General features: G+C 42.2%; 1 protein-coding gene across 2 annotated transcripts; it reads right to left on the reverse strand.

Annotated features, from left to right (window-relative positions):
- Positions 1 to 554: 554 nt before the first annotated feature.
- DSEL (dermatan sulfate epimerase like) lies at positions 555 to 22,548 on the reverse strand. Of its 2 annotated transcripts, XM_054019622.1 has the most exons (3): positions 21,928 to 22,548; positions 16,159 to 20,779; positions 555 to 584 (listed from the first exon to the last, which is right to left on the reverse strand). In XM_054019622.1, the coding sequence occupies exon 2, from the start codon at positions 19,816 to 19,818 to the stop codon at positions 16,168 to 16,170; it is 3,651 nt and encodes a 1,216-aa protein (XP_053875597.1). In that variant the 5' UTR covers positions 19,819 to 20,779; positions 21,928 to 22,548; the 3' UTR covers positions 555 to 584; positions 16,159 to 16,167. The 2 variants fall into 2 exon arrangements, with proteins under 2 accessions (XP_053875597.1, XP_053875596.1); XM_054019621.1 differs by lacking the exon at positions 555 to 584 and having other exon boundaries at positions 10,808 to 20,779.
- Between the last annotated feature and the right edge of the window lie 1,362 nt (positions 22,549 to 23,910).

A 23,910-nucleotide genomic window follows, 5' to 3' on the forward strand; every position in this document is an offset into this window, starting at 1 on the left:
AGGGTCCCAGGAGGAGGAGGGGTCCTGCGATGGTTAAAGATTTGTGTATGTCCAGGTATCATATCCAACCTTCTCCTTTGGAGCACAGTGCAGCAGGTACTGTACTTCAACAGGGCTCAACTACAGAGGGATGGGTGTTGAGTGCAGTGGGTACTGGGAGTCTGCAGTGATGGACTGTGATGGGGGACGAGTGGAATTCCGCAGGTATAGACTGGAGCCAGGAGATTGATAAGAGTGTCTGGCAATGTCTGGGGGGTGCATGGGAAAGAGTTTTGCAACAGAAGCTGCAGGGGAGGGTGGGCACAGAGCTGCTCGGTTCGCAGTGCTAGTATTGCCTCGAGCATGTCCACTTGGTACTCCATAATGTTTAAGAGTTGCTCCATGGCTTTATTTTGGTGTGCCACGTTTTCCTTTCAGTCCCTCTTCTCGCTGTCCCACCACTCCTTCAATTCTTGTTTTTCGGCCCCGGAGTGCATCATAACATCATGCAGAAAGTCCTCCTTAGTTCTTCATAGCCGCTTTCTAATTCTGCGCAGCTGTTCAGCCGGTGATAACGAAGAGGGAGGCTGGGCTCCCAAGGTCATCTATGTGAAGCCAAAATGCAACATTTTACAGACGCAGTATTGTTTGCAACACAGAGACCACTGATTCAGTGATTTAAAACACAGCCACTATTCACATACCTGTCACTAACTGGCTGACCCCAGGCAAGCACAGATGAGCCACAAGACCCCCAAAATGGTGAGTAGCCATAGGGGCAGAGTAAATCAGTATTCCTGGACCCTACTGTACATGCGGCTCTTGGGGAGAGCCAGCATTGGGGCGGGTGTGGGGGCTGATAATCATTCCTGTCCTCACATTTTCCACAGGCTGTGACCATTATGAAAGATATCTCACTGCTGAGGAGTGGAGCAGGCATGGCCACTGTAAAGATGTGCTGAGACCACTGCATGAATCACTGAGCAAACAGGAAGGGGACTTTCAAAATTCCAAAGGAATTTATGGGGTGGGGATGACAGTTGGTTACCTGAGGGAAGGGCAGTAGAGTTCAAACCAATGACCTGAGAGATGAGATCAGGCATTGTGGGACACCTCCTGGAGGCCAATTACAGCGCTGTAATCAACCAAGGTGTCTACACTGGCACCGCGGTGCTGAAGCCCCAGTGCAGAAAGCTGTACACCTCTCTTCTGGGTGCTTTTTTTACAGTGCTGCAGCTAAGCTGTTTCTGCACACTAAGTGGCTTGGCGGTGTGTACACCTCAGGAGTTACAAAGCAGAAAGCTACATAACTGCGCAGAAACCTGCCAGTGTAGACAGGGCCTAAAATGTCTGCATGCAAATAAACTGATGGTGACTATTGGCTAAGAAGGCTTGAGATCTGAAAGTAATATAGTGCTACCATTGCTGCTTATCACCTTCTGTCCTACTGTATTTGTGTGTGCCTGAAGAACTACCTCCCAAAAAAACCCTGGTCTTTGTTCTGTAGATTAGATCTCAAGCATCAATTTTTTTTTTATTTAATAAAAGGTCATCCTCTCTGTTCATAGACTCAAGCTGGGAATTTTGTGATCCTTCAGTACACAGAAATATAATCTTGGGAACAAATTCTGACCTCAGATATGTGCCTAAGGCTATTGTTGATGTAAAATGCACCATATGTATCTGAGGGCAGAATTCCCCTTACCGGGCTTCCCGCAATTAGTTACATATGCAAACAAAAGTAGCAATAACTTTAAATTTAATAAAGCCAAAAAGAGTGAAACTCATTCATTTTCACTGATTGGAAGACTCATTGCAAATCATAAGATTTTATGAAATGCTATATGATCAAGCAATTTAAAAAAGGATAATTACAGTGGAAAATATTGCTAAATAACTATAACTTTAATTATTGTCCAATGCTTCATAATATACTACTATGCATGCTACAGGTGCTCCACATGGGGGTCCACTTGGTTTCAAGAGTCCATTTAAACACAGAACCTTACAGGGTTGGTGCCTACATTGTAAAATCTTAAGGATGAAGGGGGGCTAAATTTAGGGAGGGGGGGCATTTACATCAGTGTAAATCAAGATTAATTCCATTGCAAAGTTGTTCTTGGTTTAGATGGGTTTAAATGAGATCAGAATCTGACTCGGTCTCGTTTTCCAGGTCTCATATAATTTAACAAAATTCTGATATTATGTTTCACTTAAAATGATTATATTTTAATAATGTGAAACAACACTGCTGTGCTCCATTATTAAACATTTGCTGAGACAGTGGGGGATACACCATTCTTATTGTGAATTATAAAGCATATGCATAGGCAGATCACATATCAGCAAAGTTTTACTGCCTCTAGTGGGGCAGCTGTCCCACTCTGGCATGGAAGGGATTAAAGCAAACCAGAGAGGCTATGCAGAGCCCCAGCCAATCCTGGACAGGCTTACTGGGAACCAATCAAGTGGAAGCTTGAAAACAGCCAATCAGGGCCGGGCTGGGCCCTATAAGAAGGCTGCCTGGCAGAGAGAAGGGCAGTGTCTCCCTGGAGGGCAAAGGGAGAAAAACTGGTTTTTAGAGAAGCACCTAAGACAGAGCAGGGCTGGGCAGGGTCAGCAGAGGCTGGGGGAGCTCTAAGCTGACAACTGCCAGACTGGGGCCCTGACACAAAGAGGCAGAGAAGATGCTTAGGGCTACGGAAAAGTGGCCCAAGGAAGTAGGCAGTAGTGGAGAGTTGGAGGAGGGCAGTAAGTGGCTGCAACTAGAGGGTCCCTGGGTCGGGGCCCAGAGTAGTGGGCAGGCCTGGGCCCCCGTCTTTTCCACCCACTTCCCAGTGATGAGAGTGCTAAGCCACCCTACAGTTTGCCCTTGGAGGAAGGGGCTAGACTGAGGACTGCAGTGAGCCACTGATGGGGGGTTGATAGAAACAGAAGCTGCCAGTCCCCCGGAAGGGGCAGGCGAGCCAGCAGGGTGGGTGCAGCAAGAGGGTAGTATCCAGAAGTGGATGCCGTGGTCCAAGAATGATGTGGGTCTGACTGTGGAGAGCGAGAGAGTAACAGTGGGCGAGACACCACTAGTGAAGGTGCACCGCTGAAAGAGCTAATTTCCAAACCAACCAGCAGGAGGCGTCGCTATGGAGAGTCTGTGCCCCGTTACACTGCCTAATGAAAATGAAGGACTTGACATTTATTTGAAAGTGTGCTGCCTATACTGTTGTAGAATTTAACTTCAAAAACTACACAAAATGAGGAAGCTAGTTAAATGGCAATTAAAAGGAACTGTCAAAAGGGTGAAATGCCTGCAAGTTACAGGGAAACTATTTAAAAACACAAAAATATAGGGTCAAACTAAATGTATACCCCAAATAAAACAGACACAGAAAAAAAAATAGCAAGAGGACAAAAAATGCCACTGTAGCTAAACAGCAGAGTAAAATAAGGAGTTAGAGGCAAAAAGGCATCATTAAAAATTGGAAGTCAAATCTTACTGAGAAAAACAGAAAGAAGCATACCGTATTTTCCGGCGTATAAGACGACTGGGCATATAAGACGACCCCCAACTTTTCCAGTTAAAATATAGAGTTTGGGATATACTCGCCATATAAGACTACCCCTCTTCCAATGCACACCAAATAAAAATTAAAAAAACATCAGATTTGATTTCAATATGGTAATTTTAATTCAAATGCTTATGACATGCAGGTACTTAGCAGGAAAACTGTCTCTTATAAACATAAGGCTGTTTGTCATCAAACATGTAAACATAAAACAATGCAAGTGGATTAAACTTTTCCTAATTCACTCTAAAGCTGAAAGGAAGGATAAGACAATAAACCCATGGGAGCTGCCATGCTGTTTGTTTTCTAAGCTGTTAACCAAACTGGAACTGATGATGATAGGAGGAAGATAACAAACAATAGAGAGAGAGCAAGTGCCGGGCAAGTCCCTGGCGAGTTAGCAACGCCCATCATAACTGCAAGCTACGATATTTTTACAGGTTTTGCTGGCGTGACAGTTTCCCTTTAAAAGCCTTCAAAATCCTCCTGTTCGTCATCTGATATCATAAGTACATCAACGACATCTTGTGATACATTTGTAAGGCAGTCATCGTATGGATCGAATTCCGTATCAGATGGTGTGGTCTCAGCTTCAGCTTCCTCTTCATCTTGCCACAAGTAGTCGTCCTCCATACCATCTAATGAATTTGATATGCCACACTTCTTGAAAGACTTGATTACTGTTTCTGCATCAATATCATTCCAGGCTTTTATGACAAACTTGCACAAAACATCCAACTGTGGAGCATGCATGTTTCCTTCTTTTGTGAATGACTTTTCGCTGCTAACCATCCATTCATTCCACTGTTCTCGAATGCGATCTTTAAATGGCTTGTTTAGGCACACATCCAGTGGCTGTACCAACGATGTCAATCCTGCAGGAATAACTGCCGCATCTGTGTTTAGTCTTGCAAGCCTTTGCTTGGTGCTGGGAGTTAAATGAGCCCTGAACATATCGCACACCAGTAGACTACATTTTTGAATAAGTCCACCTGATCACCTGCTCCATACATTATCAAGCCATAGCTTTACCCCTTCTTCATCCATCCAGCCTTTTTCATTCACATGTACAAAACAACCAACAGGGAAATTGAATTTCGGCATTGTTTTTCTTTTAAAAATAATCATTGGTCTCAGTTTGGCGCCATCAGCTGTGCATCCTAGACCACTGTAAAACTGTACTTCTCATGTCCTGTTGTTTTAATTAAAATTGTTTTTTCACCTTTTTGATGGACAGTTTTATTTCCAACCATATCAAAATTCATTGGAGTTTCATCCATATTTCCAATACTACTTAACACATAGCCATGTTTAGTGCGCTGTTGTATTACGTATCGATGGAAACTATTTACTTTGCTATCGAGATCTGCAGGTAATTTTTGGGCAATTTTCATCTTTTGCCTCAGTACCATATTATGCCTTCCCATGAATCTAGTACACCAGGATACAGTGGCCTTAAATCTGTTGCTGTGATCTGGGTTAGATTTGGCCCACTGAAGTGCAAACAAATGTATTTTATTTCATGTCACTACATAACCGTTTTGGCGATGCTCATTCACCATGTCTGCTACATGTTTTTCGAGTTCTGGCCAATGTGGGGTGCCTCTTCTTAATGCACACTTACCCCTTGGCATACTCTTTAATGCTTTTTCATTTGCTTTCCAGTCCCGAACCATCTTTTCTGTTACTCCATATTGTCTTGCAGCAGCGCAGTTATTATGTTCCATGGCAAAGTTTACAACTTTAAGTTTGAAACTGGCTTCATATTTCTTTCTTCTTGCTGGTGGAGCCATGATGGGGTTTTGACTGTTGGACATTTGTATACTGTACTGTATGTACTGGTGCTATACTGTATGAACAGGTACAGATACTGGTGCTGTACTGTATGTGGTACCCAGTATGCAACAACCAGCCAATCACGGCAAGCGATGTACCTTACCGGTGATTGGCTGGTTGTTGTATACAAAGCCTGCTTGGATTGGTCAGCTCTCCCTGCCTGCCCAGCCCTCCCTGTCTCCAAGACTATCAGAGCGGTAGCGCAAACACGCCTCTTTCACCCGTCTGGCCCGCCCTTGTATCCTATTACCTCCTTCTCTGCCTCTCAGATCTCGCACATGCGCGCCTGCGCCGCTTCACTGCAGTCCTCAGGAGCGAGATCTGAGAGGCAGAGAAGGAGGTACGATAATAGGATACAAGGGCGGGCCAGACGGGTGAAAGAGGCGTGTTTTTCTGGGCACAGCACCGCTCTCTCTCTTTTTTCCATACCCTGGGCGTCCCAGACGCCTGCAGCTTGCTCCGCCCTTCACTTACACCTTCCCAGTGAGGTGCCCCCTCACCTCGTCATCGGGCGGGGATGCGGCCGCGGCCGTTTTTGAGCTCCCCCCACCATATGCGGCGACCGCAGATTCTCCAGTCTGGCTCGGAAGTTTCAGCACCCGCCCTATAAGACGACACCCGGTGTATAAGACGACCCCCGACTTTTGAGAAGATTTTCCTGGGTTAAAAAGTCGTCTTATAAGTCAGAAAATACGGTAAATCCTGGCAAGTCCAATGTAAAAGTATAATTAGACACGCCAGAAAAGAATTTGAAGAGCAACCAGCAAAAGACAAAAACTAAACATGATTTTTTTTTTTTTAAAGTACATCAGAAGCAGGAACTTTGCCAAACAGTAAGTGTGGCCACTGGACTATCGAAGTCCTAAAGGAGCGTTCAAGAAAGACAAAGCCGTTGCAGAGAAGCTAATTGAATTATTTGCATCAGTGTTCACTGCAGAGGATGTGAGGGAGATTCTCACACCTGAACCATTCTCTTTAGGTGACATGTCGGAGGAACTGTCCCAGTTTGAGGAGTCAACAGAGGAGGTTTAGAAATAAATTGATAAATTAAATAGTAATAAGTCACCAGCACCAGATGGTATTGATGCAAGGGTTCTGAAGGAACTCAAATATGAAATTACTGAACTAATAGCTGTGGTATGTAACCTATCACTTAAATTAGCCTCTGTACCAGATGATTGGATGATAGTAACAAAGGCCAATTTTTAAAAAGGGTTGAGGCAATCCTGACAATTACAGGCCAATGAACCTAACTTCTGTACCAAGCAAATTGGTTGAAACTATAGTAAAGAATTGAATTATCAGACACATAAATGAATATGTGGGGCAAAAGTCAACACGGCTTTTGTCGAGGAAAATCATGTGCCACCAATCTATTCGAATTCTTTGAGGGAGGTCAACAGACATGTGAACACGTGATCCAGTGGATACAGTGTATTTTCAGAAGGCCTTTGACAAGATCCCTCATCAAAGTCTCCTAAACAAAGTAAGCAGTCATGGGATAAGAGGAATGGTCCTCTCATGAATCAGTAATTGGTTAAAAGACAGGAAACAAAGGGTAGGAATAAATGGTCAGTTTTCAGAATGGAGAGAGGTAAATAGTGGTGCCTCCGAAGGATCTGTATTAGGACCTATGCTGTTCAACATATTTATAAATGATCTGGTAAAGGGAGGAACATTGAGTTGGCAAAGTTTGCAGATTATAAAAAATTACTCAAAATAGTTAAATCCAAAGCAGATTGCAAAGAGTTACAAAGGGATCTCACAAAAACTGGCTGATTGGTCAAGAAAATGGCAGATGAAATACAATGTTGATAAATACAAAGTAATGCACATTGGGAAACAATCTCAACTATACATATAACATGATGGATTTTAAATTATCTGTTAACCCTCATGAAAGATATTTTGGAGTCACCTTGGCATCTCTGAAAACACCATCACAATGTGCAGCAGCAGTCAAAAGAGCTAACAGAATATTGTGAACCTTTAGGAAAGGGATAGATAATAAGACAGACTATATCATCATGTCACTATATAAATCCATTGTATGCCCACACCTTGAATACTGCGTGCTGTTCAGCTAAGAAAAGAGATGATGAAGGGGAGGCTATGACTGAGATCTCTAAAATCATGAATGGTGTGGAGAAAGTGAATAGGGAAGTATGCAGAGCTCTGTGTGGCTTGAAAGCTTGTCTCTCTCTCCCCAACATAAGTTGGTCCAATAAAAGATATTACCTCACCCACCTTGTCTCTCTGAAGACTTACTTTTCTCCTTCACATATGTCATACACCCCATCACCCTAGGGGTGGGGTAAGGGTGTGTGGTAGCCCCACAGTTAATTCTATATGGCTGCCCTCAGCCTCACGGCTGCATGGTCAAATGGCTAGCACCAATAGGATTCCCCTTGTCTTTGGGGAAGTTCAGCCTAATGGCCAGAGTCAGTAGGACTCCGCTTGGCTGCAGGGAAGCGCAGCCCATCAGCCAGAGTCAGCAGAAGGGGGGTTTGGCCAGGTAGGAGGACCTGGGCCCTCCTTGCTCCACCAGGCCCCAGCCCAGGGCCCTGGTAGGGGTGAATGGGTTTGCCACTAAGTTGGCAGGGAATCCGCCTGCACCATGCCAACTGCTGCAGGAACACTGGCTAGTCCCTCCCTAGGCTACTTCCTACTGTGACTCCTGCAGTTGAAGTGGGAGTGTCTTCGGAGTCTCGGGGCTCTTCGGGTAATGACTGCAATCTCCGTGGGGTGTCTGCAAGTTCCTGGGTGCCTGCCTGGGCCTTGGTGTCTCCTGCTCCCGCGGTCCAGGATCCTGGCTGCTCCTCGGCTGGAGCCAGCAAGGTGCATCCTTCCTCCTCGGCGATCAGCCGAGACTGAGCTAGGCTGTTCCTTTTTATACTTGAGCGGCAGTTGGAACATGCCCAGCAAGGTCAAGGGGGCATGGCTTCCGCTGCTAAGAGTGCTGTCTTAATCCCTTCTGCTCCAGTGCAGGGCAAGTACACCTCATCACAACATAACATAAGAACCAGAGGTCACCCAATGAAATTAATAGGTAAGTTTAAAACAAACATAAGGAAGTAATTCCTCATACAACACACAATCAAGCTATGGAACTTGTTGCCAGGGGATTTGTGAAGGTCAAATGTATAACTGGGTCCAAAAAAAGAATTAACTAAGTTCATGGAGGATAGGTCCATCAATGGCTGTTAGCCAAGATGTTTGGGGACACAACCTTTTTTACTGGTCTCTCTAAACCTCAGACTGCCAGAAGCTGGGACTGGATGACAGGGGATAGATTACTTGATAATTGCCCTGTTCTATTAATTCCCTCTGAACCACCTAGCTTTGTCCACTGTCAGAAGACAGGATACTGGGCTAGATGGATCATTCAGTCTGACCAGAATGGCCGTTTTTATGTTCTAATTAGGTGGTGTCCTTTCTTTTGTGGTCTATAAATGTATCAGATAATCTTAACCTGTAGCTTTGATTCAGGCTAAAAAGTGATTCAGATATTAAACCCTACAAAACATTACTTTTCATTTTCTGCAATGTATCATACACCAAGAAGAATAATCTTGTATGATATACAGAGGCTTTTGGTTTCTGTAATTTCAGGTCTTTTGGAAATATTAAGAAATAGATATACAATATTTCCCTGTGATCTAAATATTTCTTTAAATATTAAAGAGCAAAAGACAACTCTAGATAACTTTTAAAGCCAGATAGTGTTATCACAGATTGTCCCCAACGCACTTATACTTTATCATTTATTTAAGAGAGGCAGTGTTGTCTAGTGGATAGAGTGATGGACTGGGACTTAGGAGACCTGAGCTCTATTACCAGCACAGCCACTGGCCTTCTGGGTGACCTTTGGCAAGTCACTTCACTTCCTGAGCCTCAGTTTCCTCCTTCTGTAGGATAAGAAAGCTTACCTTTTTTGTGTAGTGCTTTGAAATCTACCAATGAAATACATTATATAAGAGCTAGGTATTATTATTAGTGCCATAATTTTGCATGGCCCTTTCCAGACAGAAAACACTTCAGAAATGTTGGCCTCATTGAGTTCAATAAGCCAGGATTTCAACTCACAGTCTCTGCTCCGAACACTTTACAATATAAGGCCCTGATCTTCCACTTATGAACATCTGCAATTTTACATTTGTAAGTGGAATGAGGATGAATTCAATGAGAATGTGTCTAGGCCTACAGAAACCTTGATTCAGGAAAGCATCCTCATTAATGTTGTACTTAAACACATGTTTAAGTGGTGTTCTGAACTGAGGCCAAAACAAGCTCAGGAGAAAGGGAAGACCAGGGCTATGATGATAAGATAATGTGCTTGTTTTGGTTAGTTATGTATGCTTCTTGGTGAAGGTATTTTTATGTGTATTTTTAAAAACTAATTTCAGTGAGTTCTTTCTTAAAAATAAATGTCACAAATTCAAATTACAAAAATACTTTAAGTTTATTTCCAAATATAACAACAAACAGGTCACTCACACAGGTGCTCTCTACTTGTTTGCCAAATATACATGGACCGTACTTTAACCCTTGATCATGAATTGTCTAGGGCAAATGTTTTGAGAACAGATACTGCAGAATTTCAAAAGGTTACACCTGGTCATATTAACCAAGAAAATCACAGTAACACGACCATAGTAATAGAAATAACCTATAGTCCCCTAAGGATCCAGCTCTCTCCTGGATGTCATTTGTCACATCATCTCAAGGTAATAAACAGTGAAATATTAATTTTTTCTGTTTAAAATGAAAATTCCATCTGATCAATTAATGGAACCATGCAAATAAGTTATCATTACAGTGGGCGACATCTCATGTCTGCATAATGTCATTTTGACAAAAGCGTTCACCTTCCTTTATTTAATTAATTTATTTATATATTTATTTTGGCTGACTGTGCATTGGTGAAAGTAAAAGACTGTTTATAATGAGTAAAAAATTATTTCTGTGGAAAATTTCTTTATCTATATGGAAGCTGCAAACATTTATACATGGAAATATTGAAATTTTACCCAGGCTAAATTTTCAAAAATTCATTATTTGCTGGAAAGGTGGCATCTTAAAGTACTGAGGTTGCTTTGGATGAGCATTTGAATGTTAGTACTAGTGAAAGGTGCCAGAATGATATCAGGGTACTGAAGTCCTGTATCCATGATCTGCCAGTGGAAAAATATTGAGGCTATTAATAAGGATACCAGTTGTGATGGTGGTTTTCGTAATGTGATCATGTACTGTCAGTAACAATACTGACAAGTATCAGGGGGTAGCTGTGTTAGTCTGTATCTACAAAAACAACAAGGAGTCTGGTGGCACCTTAAAGACTAACAGATTTATTTGGGCATAAGCTTTTGTGGGTAAAAACCTCACTTATATCTGAAGAAGTGAGGTTTTTACCCACGAAAGCTTATGCCCAAATAAATCTGTTAGTCTTTAAGGCGCCACCAGACTCCTTGTTGTTTTAACAATACTGAGTCCACCAACTCATTTAACTACATAAGAACAGCCATACTGGATCAGACCGAAGGTCCATCTAGCCTAGTATCCTGTCTTCTGACAGTGGCCAATGCCAGGTGCCCCAGAGTGACTGAACAGAACAGATAATCAAGTAATCCATCCCCTTTTGCCCATTCCCAGCTTCTGGCAAACAGAGGCTAGGGACACCATTCCTGCTCATACTCGCTAATAGCCATTGATGGACCTATCCTCCATGAATGTATCTAGTTCTTTTTTGAACCCTGCTATAGTCTTGTCCTTGAACCCTGATACAGTCTGTGTAAACCCCACTCACCTTCCTCATCCATGTACTTCCACTGGAGTCAATGATACTACTTGTATGGGTAAGTCAACAGGATTTGGTCAATATGGTAATGACCTTAGGTCTGTAATGACCTAGAGCTAGACTCAAACCAGTGACATACCAAAGAAAGGTTCCTATCCATTACCAATCCCCTGGATTATTTAGTCCTACTTCCCCTAATACCTCCTTCTATTTAACTCCTAAATGAAACATACACATAGGTCTCAGATATGGGTTTGCAATGGGCATTCTCCTAACTAGCATACATATTTTTCCAGCTCTCTGCTTGCCCTTCCTGTTAACTTAGATTTTTATACATTGAGGGTTCTAGCCTAGAATTTCAGTACAAAGGCATTCAACATTCACTTGATTGGAGAGCCTCTTGGTATGTCTACACTGCAGCTGGGATAATGCCTTCCAGCTGAGATAAATACATGATAACTCAGCTCGAGCTAGCATGCTAAAAATAACTGCATGGATGTGGTAGTAAGGGTGGCAGCTTGGGCTAATCACCTGAGCTCGGATACAGGGGGTCAGCCAGGCTTGGACGTAGGTGGCTAGTTCATGCCGCAATGTTCATACTCCTATTTTTAGCAACCTAGTTCGAGGTAAGCTAGTGTCTTTTCCTGTCTGGGCTGGGAGGCATACTCCTTGCAACAGCATAGACATACCCTCTGACAAGTACTTATTGTGGTCGTGGAGTCATGTAACTAACTCAGAAATCATTTAAAATTTAACAGCCGATCTATTTTAAATTAAAAGTAGCTGGAGAATTGCCATACCATCAGATTTCAGGCCTCCCACAGCTTATTTTACTTATAACTAGCTGTTAATTAAAAGATAATTTTCAAAGTATTGATTTCTTCAACCTAAAACAATAGATTGATGTACCTTATTATTTTTCCATCTTCTCATTTGCCCCGGGCACAACAGAATGATTAAAAGATAGGCCAGTTGTCAAAGCCCGGAAGCCTAATTTTAGAATACTTGATCAAACAGTGGGCCAAATTCTGCTTTCACTTACACCAATGCAACTTGGCTATGTTACAACGGAGTTACACAGAGGCAACAGAACAGAGGATGAGAGCCAACTGAATGCATATTTGAATTGTAGGGAGAGCTGACGGATTTGTTCTCCCCATTTTTCTCCAAATTTAGACAAAAAATGGGGAAAGGGAAAGTTATCAACTTTTCTCAAAACAATTTTTCATGTTTTTGTCAAAACCAGTATTTTGTTTTCAGTTTAAGGTATTCTGATTAAAAACTCATTTATCTGATGAAAACAGGTATTTTTGCATGAACACTTCCACTGCGTTGAAAAGCAATTTTCTGGTAAAACAAAACTGACAGACTTTTTTTTCCCAACCAGCTCTAATTATAGTTGTGCAGTTTCTAAAATGCTACCAAAATCCATAAACTGTTATGCAGGTGACATCACAGAAATTTAGACACATTTGATTACATTTTGATCCTGCACTCTTTTCATTCACAGACCACACAACTTGAAGTCAATGGATACTTTTTTGTATGACTGGACTGCAAAACTGGTGAACCCACTGGACAATGGAGGCATGATACATGAAAAAGCAGGTTTGAATAGGATCAGTATGAAGCTCTGGGATACTGCATTTTTAGAAATATTTTAATTGTATACAGCCTAAAAAAATAAAAATTCAAATCTGCTGTCCTGGGATTTCTGGATTCTTGTTTGTGTTAAGTGTTCTATAGAAATTAGGCCCCCGCAACACTACAGAGCCTCACTTGCTCTGATATTCTTTCCTTCTGTGAGATTAATCCAGTCCCATAAGCTACTTTTATACATAGTCCTCTGTGGTTTAGTTGACATATGCTCTTTTCTTCCCAGCAAGTAGAAATGTTCTCTATCATAGGGTTCTTTGTTAGCAGTTTTGAAGCAAAAACACCATGTGCTCAGTTTCCTTAGAATATATAATGATATTGTGTTATTTTAAACTCCTGTAATACATGCAATTAGAATTTTGAAACTTTAGGACTATGGCTTTCAGTCATTACTTTCTTTAGACTCATTCTCTCTTTCTTTCTTTCCTTTTCTTTTTTAATTTTTTTTTGTGAGCTTTTGATATAACTCTCTTCGCCAAAAAAGATCTGGGAACAAAGAATCTAATTCTCCCCAGTCATGTACCTTGTGGAGTCAATTACATCTGTACAAAGGGGTACAAAACGTTACCAAACCCGAACAGAAGCACATTATAGTTGGTTTAACTTCAGAAGATGCAAGACTGGGGATAATTAGGTCCTAAATCTTGTGTATGCCAGAATAAATGGTAGCAGTGACATGTATTATCAGCCAAAGGGCATTAGATAACCCTATATGCTGAAAGCTGCAGGGACGACCTACTGATACATGAGTGTCCACTTTTTCACCTCACCCTCTCAAAAAGAGCTGGTTTAAAATTTATTTGTAGCCTTTCATGTGACACTATAAAGAAGAGATCTTTATATTCTTTCCTACTTCCCCCAAAACGCAGTCAATCCTGAGTCCTACTTTGAGCAGTCCTAAAACAGATGACAGAGGAAAGCCTTTCTATTTGTTCTGATTCAAGATCATAAATCCTGGGAAGATAAGCAAATGCTCTGTCTGTCAAATAAAAGCAATGGTGTTGACAACAATGCAACAATTTTACATATGACTGATAACAGAGAGAGAGAGAGAGAGAGAAAAAAAAACTGATTTGAGAGAATGATAGTCGGGATCCAAAATTTCACTTACATGTTAGTGTACATTAAAAAAACTTTAATATTTCTTTTAACATGACATTCTACCTAGCCAGAGGTAAGACCCAGGAAAGAAGAAGGGAAAAAGCAGCTCTGAGTCCCTATTATAATCAAAGGAAAGTGACAGCCAAGTTATGGTTAGTGAGACTGCAACATATCAACAGCTTTATCACACCAGAGGCACATTTTGACATAATAATGAATGGCTGAGAAAGAGTCACTTTTATCTAGGTCAGAAGAAGAGATCACAAAATGATGCAGAGGGTGTAGAAAATCTGTATGTGTGCGTGGGGAGGGAGAGTGGGGGGGAACAGCAGGAAAAAAGGGGAGTACATCAGCAAGATGTTAATATTCAACATCAGCAAGAGGATTGCAATCTGTAGAGAGAAACTCATTACATCTTGACATTGCCTAATGCTTGTCACCCAAATATATGGTAATTACTCTACTGTTATATTTCAATATAATAGCACAAAACTCTGATTCCAGCTCCTACAAACAAAACTAAGCACATTTCATGACAACTTCATTAGTAATGAAAAAAAAAAAAAAAAACAGATGGTAAAGAAAGCAGATGTCTCTGACATCATCTATGGTTTGATTTACACAACTGAAGACATTTACAGTATGTACGCATTTCAAAAGAACGCAGAGTAAGATAAATTAGGAGACTTTCAACATTGTCTTTTTCTTTAAAAAAAAGAACATTGTGAAAAGAAAAAAAAAATATGGCTCAAGGAAAAACACAAGAGCAGCATGACAAAGATATTACCAAAAGCAAATATTCACCCCACAAAGGGTGTTTATTTCCAAATGTATGTGACATTTCAGTGCAGATTTAAAGAAACAAGGATCATATTTTAAAATAATCAGATGCTGGAAAGAAATTACTAAGATTAATTGTCATCCAAGCCTGGAGTAGGTGAGAGAAACCTCTTTGAAGTGACAACGCAAAGAGCAACCTTGACCAGCCATAAGATGTTGATGGCAAATCTAGTATACAGATGTAACTGATTATGTATACTGATGAAACACAGGTCTGGAGATTTATCTGGGCTCTTCTAATCACTACATTCCTACCTGATATTAATATATTACCACTGATGATGATGACATCAAATGTTTGCATTGACAGGAACTCCTACACCTTTGCCACTGGAATTAGTGAGAGTTATGCACAATGGTCAGCTAAAAAGAAGAGAGACTTCATAGTGTGTTACAACAAACAAAGAAGGATGGAGGAGTCTTACTGAGAAAAGAGGAAGTTCCTTCAGCTTCTCTTAGCCAAGAGGAGCTGCACAGAGCAGCAGCATCAGTAGCGAGGACATTAGCAGCTTTGAAAATCCAGGGGCAGTTTAGTATGGTGGAGCAGTATCAGAGTTTCACAGGATCCTTTAGAAACCTCCCAGCTAATATTTAACTGATAGATTTATGGGGCTTTATGGATTTCTTGTGATGGTTTCCCTCTCCTGCCCATCCCCAAAGTTCATTTAGTGCTCACAGAAGGTGCCAGATTGATGGAACTGGAGACTGAAGTCTTCTCTTTATCTACAGAATAGTTACAGGAAGAACTCGTCCTCATAAAACCCTACCAAAGTTCTTCCGTTCTGACCTGGAACCACATCACATGTCATTCAGTTTCTATGCCTAGTCAGTCCTTGGCCTGTCTGCTGAGACCGCTAATAAGGAGCCAGATTTACAAGTACACCAACTCAAGTGATGAACAACAGATTTAAACCCCAGTTTTACTGAGTTTATGGCTACTTTGCCCCATTGGAGTAGCAAGTGGCCAGAATATACTGCAAATCTGATCCCAAGGCACTGCCATTATGAACTGGGCTGAGACCAGCAACTCATTTCATATCGGCCACCAAATAGCCATCAAACGGTAACTACTTTGGGCAACTACCCACTTGGGATGGAGTCAAATTGTTCACCTGGAAGTGCAAGGCTCCATAATTTATTACCAATCCCTTGACCTACCCATTCCTCAGCTGGTAGATTTGTAAAGATTCACACAGCTTTATTTGAAAGGCAGCAAAAGTAGTTATAAGTGTTTGTTTTTAAAAATCCTGCTAGAACAAATATCTATTTTTTAAATAAATCTTTCTGCATGTAACAGACTGTACACACATTTTACAAGAATAAACAAACTCTCTAATTCTTATTCACATACTGAGGAGTTGGGGATCATTAGTGCAAACTACTGCTGACCTGCAGCATTTAAACTGTAAACTTTGGGTATCCTAAGTGGTCCATCAAAGTACAGCAGATGTCCTCAATCAGTCTAATTTCCTCAATAGGCATATTTTGTTCCCAGGCATGAATACTAGTTGGTGATATTTCACCTTCATAAGGAAGGTAGAAAAGATTGGTGGAGGTGGCAAACAATATTTGGTTTAAGCTAGCAGGAGACAGAGGAATACCAAGGAAAGCATAAATTGCTTCAGCTGTCTTCTGAGGAGAGCTCACGATATCTTCAAACTTGACCAGCTGATAATTTGTCTGCAGCAGATCCCCATTTACTCGCAGCGCTGCTGCTGTGTTTGCTAGCCACAAATGGGACAGCACGGAAACTGCATTTGACCCAGAATCCAAGAGTTCTTCCCTCAGTGATTCATATTCAAAGGCATAGCCTGAATTTAAACCACACTTGTCTTTCCCGCCTTCCATTTTAAACAGCATAGCTAAGTGCTGTGGAACATTTTTCAAGGAGTAAAGGCTTGGCTTACTTTTATACAACATTGAGTAGATCCATGCCCGAGGATCCCTTACTACATACAATGCCCTCATTGAGGGACCTATGATTTCTTGAAAGAAAGGAAGCTTTAATGTCCAGCTCCCACTATTTAAACTAAGCACAGGACGTGCATTTGGATAATAGGTAAGGTGTCTCCTCAGTTCTCTAACGTATTCAGCATCTTTGTCTAATTTTCCTCTTGTTCTGCTTCTTTGTTCTGACAAAGACTCTCTCTTTCTGGATCTTTTCTTTTTGTCCTTACTTATGGTAGAATGCTGAGCTAATTTACTTCTGCTGGCTTCATGTAAATGAATATTTTGTAAATGCAGTTTTGTGTCTTGGACTAGGGATTGGAGCCAGCCTCGGAGTAGACGGAAACGGCCACTTTGGATATCAGAAGCCTTCCATTCACATGCATCTACAAATGAGTCAATTTCAAATTCAGTTTCAGGAATATCAAGGTAAGTTGTAGGGATCCTGATGTATATGAAATCACTGCTGTTAAAAAAAAGTTGCTTTAAAATGTCTGCTCCAGAACTGGGAAGTGAGGTAATTACCACATCTGGCAAAACAACAGGGTTTCCTTCTAACTGTTTGGCTGTATTGCCTGTATCAGGGTCTACATTTATGATGTCACTGCTCCATTTTGCACAGATAGGCTGAGTGCAAGTGCTCCATACATCCAACAGTTCAATAAACCACAGTGTGATAACCAGAATTAGTATCCAGCGCAACAATTTGCTGAAGGAAATGTAAAACCGCCACTGAAAAGCCAGTATAACCAAACTAATGCCCAAAACTAATCCTGCTATTATATTCACTTTGAATCCAAATGGGAAAACTGTTCTATTATTTGTTATCTGTTCTTGTACAGCTTCAGTGCCTAGACCAAATTTGATAACTTTGTTTTGATCAGCTACCTTGGCAAAGCCACCAAATCCCAAATAATTGAACCTTGTCCTCATACTGTCATATTCAGTCACAATGGAGACAATATTTTCAGTGTTGTTGACATTCAGAAAAATTTGAAATCCATATTTGGAATCATCTATGAACCTGCAGTTAGAAACATTAACATATGGTCCATAGAACACATATGCGATTCTTGTAACAGTGGTTTTCATAGGAAAGGTAACATTTATGAACTGAGTCCACCGCTTTTTGAACTCTGCTGCTTGCTCTGCCTCTTGTATCCTGGCAACAGGACTACTCCCATGATGATCAAACCAAAACATCTTATAGTGAGCATCCCACACATCCATCATGGCTCCACTATATTTGTTCATAAACTTATAGGGTATATATTTAAAATCAATGTCAAGATTATGAAAGAAGGCACTGACAGAGCTGAGGGGAGAGTCTTTCTCCTTCTCAATATGGTCTACTACTAGCAATGTCTGAGCATTTAGGAGTAGCAAAGTACGATACACACTTTTCAGTTTCATTGCAGAAGAGTAGGCAGATGCTGCCTCACCACTCACAAACATCATCTCCCCATACTGAGAGGCTGTTATAATCTCCCCAGCTGAGTCTCCAACCTCATCACCAATCCACTTAAGCCACTGTGCACACTCCCCAAGTTGTCCCTCCCAAGGTTGATTACACTGACTTGTAGGAGATGGAGCAAACACCAGTACATTATTCAAGTGGCTGAACTTGGGTCCATATAGGGCCTCGGATACAAACACCTGTCCATTGGGGGCAAAAGTAAAGGAGTTCTGATCTGGATGTTCATGCCCTGGATTGAAACTCCTCCATCCATCAATCCAGGAATATGGCTGAAAGTGAACTATGTCATAGACTGCACGGCCACCTACCTTTCCAGATTTAAAAGACACAAAGGTATTGGTCTGAGTATTTGGCAACCCAGCCCCATAAGTAACAACCCCCCAGTTAGGAAACACATGCATCTTAGCAGTGCCATAGTCAGGGGGAGGTTGAGGAGTTAGTTCTGCAGCATACCAGATGTATTCAGTGTGAAGTGTGCTCCACCTTTGTGCGGTGGATGGCACCATCGGGCCATCCTTGGGCCTGTGCTTTCTAATCTGTTGTGCCAGCCAATTGCCAGCTCCATTCTTCATTACAAACTTATCCAGAAAAACCAGCTGGCTTTCAGGGCCATAAAACCAGTTATAATTAGAATCTGCTATGCCCACAGTCCTCTGATAGCCTGGTAATAGTGTGGCATAATAAAACCAAAAGTGCATTTTCAGCCAATTGTTTTCTAGGTTATTAATACCAAAATGGCGCTGGGCCAGGAAAACATATTGGGTTACTGACTTAGCTGTGTAACTGCCGTAAGCTACTCCTTCGTCCAAAGAACCATCTACGATGTGATTGAGCAGAAACATGGTTTTTTCCATCACATCAACTACAGCATGTTTCCAAATATTTGTCTGAGATTTTTTGTCCACCCCAGTAACCAGGGCGCCTGTGAGCAGTGCTAGCATATTAGTGGCTTGGTGGTTATGGAGAAGTTGCTTTCCCCATGAGCGGACTTTTGAATATTCGTACATTTCCTCACTCACAACCCATATTTTCTTTAGATATTTTTGTCTTCTGATGTTATCCAGTGAGCTATATAAGAAGTCAAAAGCAGTGGCAAAACCTGTTAAGGAGTGGCCAAGTGGCACTTCATCTCCATGAGCATTCTCAACCAGCCAGTCTTTGTAGCCAGCCATTCTGTCCATGTATTCTAGAACAAAATCAAAGGCAGCTTTATCTTCCGGGCATAGCAAACAATAAAAAGCTAAGGGAGGCAGATTGTTACCATAAATCTCATTCCACTTTGCAGCAAAATCAGCATGCTTGGGTGGAGGTAGGTAGTATGATGGGTTGGACAGCATAACTGTCACTGCACCTCTGATAGCTCTGAACAGATGTAAATGGCTTGTACGAGACTTTTGCCTCAGTGTTTGGATATCATCAGCATCAAAATATAAGCTTGGATGAAGAACGGCTTTTTTCAGCTTCTGGTTGGCACTGAAATCTTGCAGTTTCTGTTTCTCATATTGATCCACATTTTCTGTGAAAGTCACCCAGTCAGAGTAATTGCTTACAGATTCTTCAAAAGTGGAGAGAGCAAACATCGCTAACGCTAGGAATAAAATATGTACTGTAAACATAAGAGCCATGATCCATTAGGCAGTTCTTTCCCTTCAAGCATACATCTTTACAAAACACAGTGTTCAGATGTCAAATGTTGATCCAGATAATATAACAGTGTACACTTAAGGCATTTTTGCTTAAAAACAAAAGAATAAAATAGACTCGCTGCTCAGCTTATCTGAAGTACAGTACTGAAAACAAAACAAAGGATTTCTGAAAAGTTGAAACACAGGTGCCTTGTCTGTACTTTGCACAGCTACATCAGTAAAGCATAACACATTAAACTAAAGGGAAGGTAAAGTCTCTACATTTCCCATGTGAAACAGAGTCTGATTACGTAAGTCAAGGGACTAAAAAACATAGTATCTTTTTTGCTGAAAAGCACTGGAAAAAGATCCCAAAACTTGAATTTAAAATAATTGAATTCACACAAAAATCTTTCCCCCTCACATTCTGATAAAATGCCATTCCTAGAGTAGGAAAAAATTGCACTGATGATGAAATCATAACATTTATTCAGAACAATGTTTTGTTTTTGCTGAAGTAGAAATGCTCAGTACTTTCTACAATAGACTCAGATGTTAAATTTACTCTCCCTAGCCTTCCTGTTCTCTCGTTTGTATAAACATTTTTCTTCTTCATAGGCTTGAGAGAGTGAAAGTGGGGGAGAAAAACAATAACATTTCTCCATTAGCCTCTCTCTCTGGAAAAAATATATATAGTATTTCTAATTCCTGTTCATGTCTATTTGTAGAAGGTTTGTTTTGATGAATATTCATAAAATACACAATATGCTCTCATGTCGTCTTCTATTATCTTCATTTCATCTTCAACTAGTGAAATCCAACCTATGTCTCAATGGTTCCGATGATTCTACTCTTCCCATCACGAAGTAAAAGTAAAACACTTGAAAGGGGCGCAAAGCCAGTGTTTTTCAACCAAAAGTGCTATTTCTGTTTTCTGTTAGCTTTGCATATTTGATCCTTTCTGTGGAAACACAAAAACAAGGGGAAAAAAAGTTCTCTGATGTAGTATAGATCTCAAAATATATTCTACAAATATTTAAAATGCATCACAAAGAATTTCCAGGTTCTCATCTACAGAACAGTAAATATTAAGGCTATAAAGAAGCAATAAAGAACAACCTTGTCAAAGTCTGCTCACTAAATTAGCTTCAGAATCAAAGTAGAATTAACTCATTACCTGAGTTTCTATTTTATTTTATTTTTACTTTTCCCAAGTTGTCTGAAACTGCCAGGCCTGAGAAATTATTTTACCTTCTTACATTAGCAGAGTTCATGTGAACTAATGCAACTGTAATACTTCATTAGAAATATAGAACAGGCTTCCCTTCCAAACAGTTCTAGTATGTGTCTGTGTATTCTCCTAATCATTTAAAAAAAGTTAAGATATTAACATTTTCCCAAGTTTCTCAAGCCTTTATTTCTACAGAACCTATATCATACAAGCACATATACTGGATGCCCTGCTTCTAAGGGTGAAGCCTATTTTTCCTTAAGGGAACATATATCAAAAGTTTGATATTACTCCATGTGCACTGTATACTCCAGTGGTAGGCAACCTATGCCACACGTGCCAAAGGCGGCACACAAGCTGATTTTCAGTGGGACTCACACTGGCCACCGGTCTGGGGGGCTCTGCATTTTAATTTAATTTTAAATGAAGCTTCATAAGCATTTAAAAACCTTATTTACTTTACATACAACAATAGTTTACTTATATATTATAGACTTATAGAAAGAGACCTTCTAAAACGTTAGAATGTATTACTAGCATGAAAAACCTTAAAATAGAGTGAATAAATGAAGACTCGCCACAACACTTCTGAAAGGTTGCCGACCCCTGGTATACTCCTTACCAGTGTGGCCACAAAATGTATATTTGAGTGAAGCCATCAGAGGGCGCTATGAACCAATTCGTGCACAGCAAAATTTCTCCCTTTGCTTATGTTGGGTTTGGACAACTTAACAAGTTTCGGTTGCAAACTGTGCATATGTTAAACGCATCACTGATAGTCTCATCTGACCTCTCACGCTACTTCTGTGACAAAATCCTCCCCAGCTCTCCTCTTTTTGCACTTATGCATGTTTTAAAATATAAGACCATCAGCTTACCTTAGCAGCTTCTCTTGTCCATGCGGACAGCGCACCAGAGCTTGTGGCAGAATAGCTGAGAAAAGTGTTGAAAAGAAAACAGCAGGCTGCAGTGTAGTTCTCTCGGGGGTAGTCGGCTCTTCTCCTTTCGGTTTGCTCTGAGAGCTCAACTTCAGACAGGATCAACTGAACTTCAGCAATTAGTCAGAGAGCTCTGCCCCGCAAGAAGGCCAGGGGCCGCCCCCTTCATCAACGCGGGGACTGACTTCTGTTTGTTGTTAATACTTATCATTACAAGTGCCGGCAGATCTCTTTCTCTCTCTCCAATAGTGTTCAAACTGCTCCCCAGAAAGATCAAGCGGGGCGGGGGGCAGCCAGGGCTACAAAATAATCGCCGAGGGCGGGGATGCGGTAGGGAGAAAACAAAACAGGATTCACCAGAAGAGTTAGCTACACATGCGGCAGGCTGGGATGCCCTTTTGGCTGGGGGAGCAGATCTAGCTGCTGCGGCGGGCGAGCCAGTGGCTGTCTCCAGAGCGGAGCCCCCTTTCTGCCTCGCAAGCCGATGGCCCGGCCACCCCTGCGCCTCGCTGTGCAGCCCAGCAGCTGGGGCTGGGAGTCGAGAGGCAGCTGCGGAGAGGAGTGAGAAGGAGGCAGCGCGGCGGCAGCATTGCCAAGGCGGGCGGAGCTAAGCCGGCTAACAGCCCGGGGGCTGCCCTTGCTTTGCTTCTGCTCCCACTCCCCCGGCGGCCCGAATGAGCATGTGCGAAGGGTGGGTGCAGAGCTCCTGCCTTTACCTTGCCCCGAGAGCCGCCGTCCAGCGGGAGGTAGGGGCGTGGGGAAGGAGGGAGAGGGATGCTGGGGGGATAAGGAGATGAGTGCGTGGAGGCGAGGGGCAGGGTGTGGGTGAATGGGAGGGCAGCGGGTCTGGAGGAGGGAGGGATGGGGTACGAATTGGGGACACTGAGGGTCTTAGGAGCATATCAGATGGTCAAGTTAGTAGACAGATAAACAGCTGTTACTTCCTGCTTGAAAGGAGCCTGCCTGAGACATGCAACCTCCTGGTTACCTGCCATAAGATCATAAATTTCAGTATAGATACATAACTCCTTAGGTCAATGGCAAAACTCTCACTGTCTGCAGTGAAGCTAGGATTTAACTCTGTGACCTAGGGACCTATTGGTGCCAAGCTGGCAGAGGGCACAGGAGGTACAAGAGTTTTACATGGACCCACTGAGTCAGATACATGCATAATAATTCTCTAACTGGTAACATGTGAGGTCTTTACTGAAAGCCAGTAGCCCACTGGTCATCATAACCACGGTGAGAGGCATGTATGGATAATATTTAAGGAGTTATGTATCTATATCAGTGGTTCTCAACCAGGGGTACACAGAGGTCTTCCAGGGAACACATCAACTCATCTAGATATTTTCCTAGTTTTACAACAGACTACATAAAAAGCACTAGTGAAGTCAGTACAAAGTAAAATTTCATGCAAAGACTGGTTTATACTGCTGTATTTACCAGGGGTGGACAAATATTTTGGCCCCAGGGCCACATCAGGGTTGCGCAACTGTATGGAGGGCCTGGTAGGGAACGCTGTGCCTCCCTAAACAGCCTGGCCCCTGCCCCCTATCCGCCCCCTCCCACTTCCCCCCCCCGACTGCCCCCCTCAGAACTCCCAACCCATCCAACCCCCCTGCTCCCTGTCCTCTGACTGCCTCAACCCCTATCCACACCCCTGCCCCCTGATGCCCCCCCGGGACTCCCACCCCATATCCAACCGCCCTCTGCTCCTCATCCCCCGCCCCTAACTGCCCCCGGGATCCCACCCCCTTATCCAATCCCCCCGCTACCTGTTCCCTGACTGTCGTCCAGACCCCTATCCACATCCCTGACCCCTGACAGGCCCCCCAGGACTCCCACTCCCAACCCTCCCTGTTCCCCATCCCCTGACCGCCCCCCCCCCAGAACCTCTGCCCCATCCAACTGCTCCCTCCT

Source organism: Malaclemys terrapin, chromosome 2, assembly GCF_027887155.1.
Source record: "Malaclemys terrapin pileata isolate rMalTer1 chromosome 2, rMalTer1.hap1, whole genome shotgun sequence".
NCBI lineage: Eukaryota > Metazoa > Chordata > Testudines > Emydidae > Malaclemys > Malaclemys terrapin.